This window comes from Gossypium hirsutum, chromosome D01 (assembly GCF_007990345.1).
Source record: "Gossypium hirsutum isolate 1008001.06 chromosome D01, Gossypium_hirsutum_v2.1, whole genome shotgun sequence".
NCBI classification, from domain to species: Eukaryota; Viridiplantae; Streptophyta; class Magnoliopsida; order Malvales; family Malvaceae; genus Gossypium; species Gossypium hirsutum.
Window position 1 is genome coordinate 5,378,582 of NC_053437.1, and position 12,417 is coordinate 5,390,998.

The 12,417-nt window shown below is 34.3% G+C and overlaps 1 protein-coding gene across 1 annotated transcript; it reads left to right on the forward strand.

Annotated features, from left to right (window-relative positions):
• Positions 1-1,011: 1,011 nt before the first annotated feature.
• Positions 1,012-3,984, forward strand: LOC121213527 (receptor-like protein 6). The gene has a single exon (XM_041086306.1). It carries the CDS (start codon positions 1,012-1,014, stop codon positions 3,982-3,984), a length of 2,973 nt encoding a protein of 990 aa, XP_040942240.1.
• Positions 3,985-12,417: the final 8,433 nt, after the last annotated feature.

Sequence of the window (12,417 nt, forward strand, 5' to 3'; positions counted from 1 at the left end):
GTCATTTTAATTCAAATTCTAAAAGAAATCAATAAATTAAGCCTTCAAAATTTACAAACGTTGTCAATTAGTTTTAATTCTAAAAAAATTCAATAAATTAATTTTTGGTCCTTTACAAAAATTAATAATTTAAGCTTCTTAACCCAAGAATCTTAACTTTAAGTTTCAAAATTTTATAATTTTATCCTACTCCGATATGAAATTTCCAACATAGTCTTTGGCATAGACTATTTTTATACACCCTATTTATCAATGCAACACATGGCAAAGGGAACAAAGGAATGAAGAGAACACCATAGTAATTATATTTAAAACATTACAAATGATAAATCAAAGTGGATTACAAATCTTTGGCCAAGGCTATAACAGTCGACCAACCAACTTATAATAATAAAAAAATCACTAAACAACAAATTTCAATACTCGAAATAGATAAAGAAAAAATGACCTCAAGTTGCCATCTTCAGCTCAAAATGACTTGTTTAGTTATAAATAAAGTTACGTGAATTGTCTAGAATTTAAACTAAAATTATAAATTTTGTAAACATTGAGGACTAAATTTATTGAATATTTTATATTCAAAAATATTGGAGCACTAAATTTTGTTATTAAACTAATAAAAAAAGTTTAAAAACAAATTTGAGCATAGATAATATTTGATTTCTAAAAGTTTAGTGACTAAAGTAAAAAAATTAATAATTTAATGACTAAAATAAAAAGAAGGCAATAATTTAATAACAGTTTTTTGTCGTTTACCCCTACCAATAACTAGAATTGATGAAGATAATCATCATTCTTAATCTAAAGAAGAATCCCTCTTACACATCAGATTCCTTATATCAAAGATTTGAAAGAAAAACTTCCACAACCACTCCAAAGAAGGCTTGATAATAGTTTTGATAAAAAAAACTACAGCCGTCGAGTTCAGAATACATGCTCCCACTCCACTCTTATTCTCACTCAACCTTCTCATTTTACATTCTCCTTTTGCCTGACATCTCTGAGAGAAACATGAAAGGGTGGTTAATACCCTTGTATTTTCTGTTATTTTCCCTCTTCTTTACCTCTTGTTCTTCGGCTCTACCACTACCGTCGTGCCCTCATGATCAAAGTGCTGCTTTAACCCAATTCAACAACTCTTTTTCAGTTGATGCCTTATGCCAAAGTGCTAAAACAATCTCTTGGAAGAAAGGAACAAACTGTTGTTTGTGGGATGGGGTTAAGTGTGATAACGAAGCAGGGAATGTGATTACCCTTGATCTTAGCTTCAGCTGCCTTATTGGTCCTCTCCACTCTAACAGCACCCTCTTCCTTCTCCGCCATCTCCGTCAGCTAAACCTTGCTGGGAATCATTTCAACATGTCCCCGATTGCATCCCAGTTTGGTAAGTTGACTAGTTTGACCCATCTAAACATCTCTGAATCAGGATTTGAAGGTAAAATCCCCCTTGCAATCTCATACCTTTCTAAACTGTTGTCCCTCGACCTATCCGATAATCATGGTTTGATCTTTGAAGGGCATGTCTTTGAAAATGTCGTGAAAAACCTGACGCAACTAAGACACCTTCATCTCTCAAATATCGATATGTCTTCAGTTGCACCTACCTCTTTCATTAACATGTCTTCTTACATAACAACTCTTATCCTTGAGAATAATGGACTTCAAGGAAAGTTCCCCGAAGATGTTTTCCACTTTCCATACCTGCAGAAGTTCGAACTTTTTGAGATCGATAACCAGCTAGAACTCAAGTTCCCAAAGACAAATTGGAGTGGCCCCCTCAAGTCATTGCAAGTCTCATCTCCATATTTGCAGGAACTACCTGATTCAGTTGGCAATCTTAGATCTCTGGAGATATTGGATCTCGGCGGTGGTAATTTGAAAGGTCCAATTCCAGCATCTCTCGGAAACCTCACACAACTTGAACATCTAGATCTTTCCCATAATAACTTCGATGGTCCTATTCCATGTTCAGTTTTCAACTTCACTCAACTTCAGTTTCTAGATCTTTCTAAAAACAAGTTGGTGGGTTCCTTTCCCTCAAAAGTGAGTGGGCTTTCACAACTTAGTATTCTACGCCTTCATCACAACTTTCTCAGTGGCAGGGTACCATCCTGGTTCTTCACTCTTCCATCTTTAGTTGAGTTAATGCTCAATAGTAACAAGTTGAATGGCAATTTTGAATTGACCAAACTATCAGAGCTCAGCAAACTTGAGGTGCTCTCTCTCTCAGATAATGCTTTGTCATCATTTACCAGTGCAAGCAATTCCAATTACTCTTTGCCTCGTCTTGTGAGTTTACAACTCTCTTCTTGCAACATCAGCGAATTTCCAAATTTTGTAAGAAATTTAGAAGGTTTGAACTTTCTAAACCTTTCTTACAATAGAATTCATGTTATCGAGGCAGATATGTTTCTAAAGTTTAAAGGCCTTCAAGTCTTGGATCTTTCGCACAACATTCCGCTGTCTGTGGGCAACAATAGCGAGGTTGATCTTGTTTTGCCCTGGCTTAGTGACTTGTGCTTGTCTTCTTGTAATATAACTGAATTATCAAATTTCTTGACAACGCAAGAGAGTTTGATGTTTTTAGACCTTTCAAACAACAATATTCAAGGCCGAATTACAGAGCAAGAAAACAATTGGGGAAGCAACCTAGTGAATCTTGATCTCTCTAACAATTTGTTGACAGCTCTAGAATATTATCCATGGAAGAGTATTGAACTTCTTGATCTTGGCTCCAACCTGATAGAAGGGCCACTTCTAGCACCTCCACCTTCCACGATGGCTTTCTTAATCTCAAACAACAGATTAAATGGAGAAATTCCATCTTCGATATGTAATCCAGAGAGTTCGTATCTCATTCTTTATCTCGACTTGTCCTATAACAACTTGAGTGGAGCAATCTCAAAATGCCTGGGCTTGAGATATCATTCAATTTTGGATTTGCAGATGAATAAGTTTTACGGAAACATCCCTGATTTTTGGGTTGAGAGAAATTACGGGTTACAAATACTTAACCTCAACAACAACGATTTTGATGGGTCATTACCTAAATCCTTGGCCAATTGTCTTGGTTTAGAAGTGTTAAATCTTGCAAACAACAAGATAAATGACACATTTCCACACTGGTTGGGAGACCTTCCTCGGCTAAAAGTTCTTGTGTTGCGCTCCAACTATTTTCATGGGCAAATAGCCCATTCTGCAAACGAGTCGCATTTCTCGACTCTGCAAATTTTAGACCTCTCGTATAATAGGTTTTCTGGTTTTCTGCCAACAACATACTTTAGAAATTTCAAAGGTATGACGAATTTGGCCAGTGTTCCAATGGAATATATAGGAGCTGACAGAAGCTATTACATTTATTCCTTGGCTTTAACAATTAAAGGTGTGGAATTCATGCTCGAGAGAGTTCTAACTATTTTTGCAGCCATCGATATGTCAAGCAACAGATTCGAAGGAACAATTCCAGAGACAGTTGGAAACCTTATTTCTCTCAAAGTGCTCAACTTGTCTCATAATCACTTAACTGGTCATATTCCTTCCTCATTAGGAAATCTGGCACAACTGGAGTCACTAGATCTCTCTTGCAACAAGCTTGTTGGGGAGATTCCTTCAGAGCTGACTGATCTGAATTTTCTTGAAGTGTTAAACCTGTCAGAGAACCAGCTCGTTGGCCTCATACCTCAGGGAAAACAATTCAACACCTTCCTCAACGATTCCTACGTTGGCAATACAGAGTTGTGTGGGTTTCCCGTGTCAAAAAGCTGTGGCCATAGTGATCCACCATCAGCAATTTTTGAAGAAGAGGAATTTGATTCTGCATTTGGACTGGATTGGAAATTTGTAATGATGGGTTATGGATGTGGATTGGTTTTTGGATTTTCAGCAGGATACATCATGATGACAATTCGGAAACCAAAATGGCTTGTTTGGATGATTCAACAAGCAGGCAACAGAGTTCTTAGGAGATTCAAGAAAAATCGTTGAGGAAGATGGAATTTGTGATGACAGATGTTTTCTCATCGATGGCTAGCTGGTTGAACACCTTTTCTATAGAATATCTCTCGCTTGCTCCATAATTTTAGATTTAAGAGTTTGTCTCATTTTTGTATTGTCTTGTTTTTTTTAGGTTTCTGTCCATGTGTTGTTGATGATCACTAAATTAACTAAAATTACGACAAAGGCAAGCGCACCTATCGAATAATAATATAGCTATGGTGAGTCGGGAATATCGTATCCACAAGGACTAAAAGTACTAGTACTTACTATTTTTCTATTATATAGCCGATAATTTGAAGGAATTATTTTTAATTTAAAATTAACTAAACTAATTACTAAGAACGCAACAGAGAATGAATTAGGAAAAATAATCAAATAAACCAATGTGATAGGCAATACGCAGGAAAGAATCCACCTAGACTTCACTTATTATTCTGAATCTGAATTAAATGATTTATTCACTTGCGCCTTGATCAGTAGGAATCCCTAAGTTATATTAATATCTCTTTCGAGAGTAAGAATAATTGACTCTAGGTTGATTAATTGAAATTTCTTTCTAATTAAACCGCTATTGTCGCATTAACTCAATCTATGGATTCCCCTATTAGATTTGACTCTAATCCGGTAGATTTATGTTGTCTTATTTCTAGGATTGCATGCAACTCCATTCAATTATGCTAGATCTACTCTTAAACAGGGATTTTTGCTCCACTGAAATAAACACATTAAGCATAAATTAATATTCTGAAAACATTAAAACACGAAATAAGCATACATAATTGAAAACAAGAATCAATTATTTATCATGTAATTCAGAAATCAAATAATAAGATTCATATAGGTTTCATCTTCCCTAGGTATTTAGGGAATTTAGTTCATAATCTGAAATAACATCATCTCAAAGTTAGGACAACAACAAGACATAAAGAAACTCAATAAAACTTCTAAAGAAATTGAATGGAGATATTCAATCTTGAAGGAGATCCACTTCTGAAATGAATCTGGTGGCGTTCTTTAAGTCTTTTCTTCGTTCTTCTCTCTGTGTCCCCTTAGGTCCTCTTCTATTATGTATTTATAAATTTTAGAATGCTTAGAATCCCAAAAACTTAGCTTTTTCCGCGTAAAAGAGAAACATGGTGCGATACCGACACGAGCTGGCACATAGGCGTGTAGCCAGCCTTGTAGCTCAAACAGGCATGTGCCCAGCCTGTGTGGATCTTGAAAACAGATTTTTTGTCTAATTTTGGCCCGTTTTTCACTCCTTTTGCTCCCCTATGCTCACCTAATATAGAAACATGAATTTAAAGTATTAGGAGCATCAAATTCACTCATTTACGTAATAAATCATCCAAAAATGCATCAAAAATGGAATTAAAACATGTTACTTTTATAGCTTATCAGTTGTTGTTAAGAAATGGCTTGCACGCAGTATGGTTTTGTCATTGCATGCATGTTGCAATAGGACAACATGCTGTTAGTGTTTGTATTTTGTATCTTTGTTTCTTAGTTACATTTGAACTAAGCTAAAAATGTATTTGTTTTGATTAGGTGCTGATAGACTTTATAAATCAGCTTAACCAAGTGTGCAAGTTAAGTTTTATAAGTTTTATAATTTTGAAGACAATGTAATGACAGATTTGCTTTCAGTCAAGATGTTTACTTGTTTAAATGGTTGTAAAATTTCAGCTATCAATATGATGAACCTTTTCAACATTTCTTTCTCTTGTTTTTTTTTTATCCTATCAAGCAATTTTTCTTCAAGTTCACAGCTTGATCTTTTGTTATTTTTGATGCAAGTCATTGAAGTTTGTTGCTTAAGACTCAGCTTTGTTTTCGATTTTGTTTCTTAACACCAACAATTGGTATCGAAAGCCAACTTCTTAGAGGGCCTTTTCTATTTTCTATTCTCAAAACAACATGTCTTCATCCAGTTTCTCTCCAGCTCTACCATCAGTGTAACACCCCTTACCCGTATTCCTTGATGGAATAGAGCACGAGGTATTACTATTTTTTTTAAAATTTCGGCAGCATTTCTGCTTATTTTTACATAAAACCTCCTGCAAATTTTCAAAGAACAATTTCAAACGATCTTAATATTTCAACCAATTACAATATTATATGTGCATACACAATTTATTCAATAATAAACACCAACATTTTTAACCGAACAATATTTTACAAACATATTTATATCATATTACATTAAGTCATCTATACATGCCATGTTTCAAAAGTATTGATTACAAAATACCCCGAGAGATGACGATAGTGTAGATGATATTCTGACTTCGTCCAACTTCCGGCAGATTGTTATCACTATAATCAAGAGAAAAATAAAGAAGAGTAAGCATAGCTTAGTAAGTAACCACATGACAAATTAATCAATTTCTCATAATATTACAAAGTGATATAATTTTAATCATTCATAAATTTCATTGTTTGCTCAATTTCCAGCAAGCTATTTTTCTGCGTCACAGTTGCTAATTTATTTTTATCTGGAGCTACAGAGCTTCAAATTGAGTTCCGTAAATTTTATCCGAAATTAGACTCATATCCCTTTCTACCATAAAATTTTCAGAATTTTTTGTTTTTCCAATTAGTACAGTTTATTCTTCAAATCTTCCCCTATTTCACTGCTCGATAGTTCTGACCACCCTTTACTAAAATCAATTTAACTCTCTGTAAAAAATTAATATAAGGTTCTTGTTTATTTGTACAGAAAATAGACTTAATGAGGAATTTAATCATATAAATTTAAACCCACAATTATTTTTTTACAATTTTTGGTGATTTTCCAAATTTGGAACAGGGGATCTCGAAATCAATTCAGCCCTGTCTCACTAAAATTTAAATATCTCAAAATATATAACTCTTTTGCTTGCTATGATTCTTTCATATGAAAATGGACTCATTCAGCTTCAATTTCATATATTACCCAACCTCTAATTCAAATTCCACCATTTATGGTGAATTTTCCAAGTTACCCAACTGCTGTTGTTTTAAACTGTTTGTAACCAACTTGCTCTTTTGTAGTTTTGATACTTCCATTCATCTTACACATGGGTTGATTAAATATCAAACCCAATATTCCCAACACAATCATATTTAATTTACATGTTCAATCACCCTTCCAATTTTCCTGCTGAACACTCAGAATATTAACCGTTATTTGGTGGATTCAGCACTTAGCAACCCCTTGGGGGAATCAGCACTTAGCAACCCCCCTTTTGCACATTAAAAAATATGGTGGAATCAGCACTTAGCAACCACCAATGATTCGGGGAATCAGCACTTAGCAACCCCTTATACAATCCGTTACGGTGGAATCAGCACTTAGCAACCACCGATGATTTGGGGAATCAACACTTAGCAACCCCCCTTTTGCACATTCAAAAATATGGTGGAATCAACACTTAGCAACCACCGATAATTTGGGGAATCAGCACTTAGCAACCCCTTGGGGGAATCAGCACTTAGCAACCCCCTTTTATGTTCAATGTATCCTGACTTATTCCGAGTGTTCAACTGGAAACTTTGTTTTTCAACGCTTTACTACCTTCCAATTTAACCACATTTTAGAGTCTATATCGAGTATTCATTCCATTTTCAATCAAATCCCAGCAATATATATAAAATAACATTAAAATAATACATTAAATCACATGCATACTTACCTCGGAACAAAATATTGTGATTTTGCGATTTACTCATCGACCTTTTCTTTTCCCCGTTTAAGGTGGTCTTCACGTCTTTCTTGATCTATAATAGCAAATTTAGCTTATTCACATTTAATAAAACAATCCTCAACTCAAATTTTGCAAAAATTACGATTTTGTCCCTAAACTTTTGCATATTTCCATTTTCATCCCTAAGCTCGAAAATTAAATTTCACACCTTATTCTTATGTTTTACAACATGCTGAACACTTTTCCCTTCTATGGCAACATCAAATTTCATACATCACTCTAACATACACTTATGAACAATAAATATTTTTACCGATTATATCGATTTGCCCGGTTTTACTTAAAACTGCTTAGCAAAAATTGTTTAACATAATTTCTAGCTTCATATTCTACCATTAAACAGAAAAATAAACACATTTCACCTATGGGTATCTTTCCAAATATAAACCCTAACACGAATTAATGGTAAAGAACATAAAGAACATTAAAAACGGGGCTTGGAATCACTTACTATGGAGCTTGGAAGCTTAAAAACCCTAAATATGGCTTCCCCCCTTGCTGATTTCGTTCACCATGAAGAAGATGAGCATATTTTGACATCTTTTTCCTATTTAATTTTATTTAATTACCAAATGACTAAAATGCCCTTACTTAAAAAAAATCTATTTCACTAATTCTATGCCCATTTTTGTCTATCAACTAACTAATGGTCTAATTACCACATAAAGACCTCCCATTTAAAATTTTATAACAATTAGACACCTCTAAGATGTAGAACTCAACTTTTTCACTTTTTACAATTTAGTCCTTTTGACTAAATTGAGTGCCCAAACGTCGAAATTTTCGAACGAAATTTTTACGAAAATTTTCCATGAAATTGTAGACCATAAAAATATAATAATAATATTTTTCCCTTATCGGATTTGTGGTCTTGAAACCACTGTTCCGACTAGGCCCAAAATCGGGCTGTTACAACCAGTGTTTAATGGTGAAAGCTACCATATTTGGGTAGTAAAAATGAAGACCTAGCTGTAAGCATTTGACGTATGGGAGGTTGTCAATGCTGATACTGAACCACCACCCTTGAGAGCTAACCTCACAGTAGCTCAAATCAGGCAACACTCTGATGATAAAGCCAAGAGGTACAAGGCAATGTCCTGCCTCAAAAATAGTGTGTCAAACTTGATTTTCACAAGGATTATGGCCTGTGATACTCCAAAAAAGGTTTGAGACAAGCTTAAATAAGAGTTTCAAGGCTCTAAAAAAAAGACAGTAACAACTCATCAACTTAAGGCGGGACTTTGAAAACTTGAAGATAAAGGAGACAAAGATAGTTAAACAATATTAATACAGGATTATGGCTATTGTGAACAATACAAGACTGCTTGGGGACCAATTCAGTGAAAGTAGAATAGTGGAAAAGGTTACAGCAACCTTACTTGAAAGATATGAAGCCAAGATCTCTTCCCTAGAAGACTTAAGAGATTTTTCAACAATCTCTTTAACTGAGCTAATCAATGCTTTTTATGCTTAGGAACAATAAGAGCTAGCAAACAGTAGGAGCATTATGAAGGTGCGTTTCAAGCCAATAGCAGACCAACCTCAAGCTCCCTCAATTACAAAGGGAAGAAGAGCTAGTTAGACAAGTCTAAAAGAGATGGAGGAAGGAGAAAATATCCACTATGCTCTCATTGTAAAAAGGACTAGTCGTCTAAAAGCTTACTGTTGGTACAAGCCTAATGTGTAATGCAAGGTTTGTAAGCAGTTAAGCCATGTTGAAAATGTCTACAAGAATAGGGGCCAACAAAAACAACAGTAATCAAAGTAGTCTAACACTCCAGCTCAAGTAGCTGAGGAAAGCCATGCTCAGGAGGAGCAAGTGCTTGTTGTTTCTTGTTCAGCAATAAAAAAAACACAAAAGGATGGTTGATTGACAGTGGTTGTACCAACCACATGACTCCTGATGCTACTATTTCAAGTGGATAGACAGAAAATTCAACTCAAACGTAAAGGTTGGCAATGGATAGTACATCAAAGTAGAATGAAAGGGAGATGTGTTGATTGACACTCCTTCAGGTACCAAACTTGTTTTAAATGTCCTTTTAATACTTGAAATTGATAGAAAGATGCTAAGTATTGCACAATTTCTTGAAAAAAAAAGGTATTATGTTGTGTTCAAAGGTAAGGAATGCTTGATTAGTGATCCAAGTGTATCTAAGCTTATGATAGTAGCCATGACATGATATAAGCTTTATGGTCAACTGGAATAAGGAGATTGTTAGTGCCTATACAACTGCCTTAGATAAGTCCAAGTTGTGGCATATAAGGATGGGTCATGTCAACTATAGATCACTACTTGGACTTATCTAAGGCAGTTGTATAGGCTCATCCTTATATGCCACAACTTGGACTTATCTAAGGCAGTTGTATAGGCACTAACAATCTCCTTATTCCAGTTGACCATAAAGCTTATATCATGTCATGGCTACTATCATAAGCTTAGATACACTTGGATCACTAATCAAGCATTCCTTACCTTTGAACACAACATAGGTCCACATACTCTTTGAATGGCAACAGGTACTTCATTCTTTTCATCGATGACCATTCTAGATTCTACTGGGTTTATTTTCTCAAGCTCAAGTCAGAAGTTGCCTCAGTATGTAACATCCCTAACCCGTATCTATTGCCAGAATAGGGTTATAGAGCATTATCGGAGTTTACAAATTAATTTACAGACATTTCATTTCATCAAGCATTCATATTTAAAACCAATTAAAATCAAAACATTAATGAGCTAACGTTGGTCAATTTAACTTATACATGCCATTATAACCAGAATCAAAACATCCAAAATTACCGATAGAATTATTGGATAGTGTGATAAACATTCATACATCCATTCAATGCATTATTCCCCTAACATGCACAAACTTAACATTCAAGTTAGTCCAATAATTTTCATGTATCAATAATATATACCATGATTGATGAGCTCATCAATACCATGATTTCCATTCCCTTATTATTTTTCCATATTTATCCCGTTGAATTTCTAGGAATTTCGATGGATTTTCAGAGGTACACTTTAATGTACAAATTCGGGTCCGTCAATTCATATTCATGTGCCCACATTTCCATTTCAGAAAGCACACTCCCGCGAACCTCATCCTTACAGCGGGATTACCAGTCCAGGCTAAATCCCCTATAATATAAACTCATAGAGTATTGTCGGGATTACCAGTTCAGGCTAAATCCCCTACAATGACAATTACTCTAATGAGCTTGGATCTAAATTACCAGTCCAGGCTAAATTCAGACCCTAATTCGAATTATACGTCCGAGCTAAATCCATTTTCCACATATTCTTCGGGAGGACTATATCAGGATAGGATCACTCGTCCGGGCTAGATCCCTTTTACCGTCAATTCTTTTTCGGAGATTCATCGAATTTTCCTTCCATTCAACTGGGATTTCTTCCCCTTTTTATCAAATATATCAATGTTTCATCAATTTTCATACAATGAACATTCAATATTCACATCAATAACATACATTTCAAGCATTTAAGAATATAATTCAAGTTACACGAACTTACCAAACTAAATTACAGAAATACCAAAATTCAGGGACATTTTGGTAATTTTTTATTTTCCTCGAATTTCCACCCAATCTTGATCTAAATTAATATTTCATTCAATTTATTAATTTAAACAATAAAAAATTCATTTCATGCAATGTGGTCACTTTTTGACATTTTTACAAAATTACCCTTAAAATTTTACTTTTATTCAATTTAGTCATTGAACCTAAAACATGCAAATTAGCCATTTTTAATGAAAACTCATGCTAGTTGGATAAGCATATATTTTCCTCCTCCTCTCCATTCCACATAATTAATGTATATAACATGCTTATATGTAACATTATCTATAATTTCACCATTTATTTATATATTCATTCAAAGCTGTCCACTTGAGTCATAGTCACTAAATTATTTATATCTTGAGCTACGCAACTCTGAATTAAGATCCGCTAAATTCTTATGAAACTAGACTCACATGTCTTCTTGCCATCAAAATTTTCAAATTTTATGGTTTAGCCAATAAGTACAGTTTATTCTTTAAAGTCATCCATGTTCTACTATCTAACAATTTCGACCATTCTTCACTAAAAATTAATTATCTCCTCGTACGGGACTAGGATGATCTTGTTTGTTTCTATTGAAAATAGACTCATTAATAATTTTAAACATATAAATTATAACCCACAATTATTTTTATACAATTTTTAATGATTTTCCAAATTCAGAACAGGGGAACCCAAATTCATTCTGACCTTGTCTCACAAAATTTATTATATCTCATGATTTACAATTCCATTACTTACACCGTTTCTTCTATGAGAAAGTAGACTCAATAATATTTAATTACATATTTTTTCATCCTCTAATTTAATTTCTACTATTTTTGGTAAATTTTCAAAGTCAAACTATTGCTGTTGTCTCAAAACTATTTTAGTGTAAAATGTTGATAACTAAATTTATAACACCTTCCTTTCCTTTCTCTTCAATATTTTCCATCACTTTCTCTTATTTCCCTTTACTAACATAACAAGAATATAGAACCTTATACAATGAAACTAGAGGTGCTCATAGGCCGAGCGGCCCGGCCCGGCCCGACGGCTCGCCCGAAATATGGGAGGGTTCGGGTAAAAATATAGGCCTGAAATATGG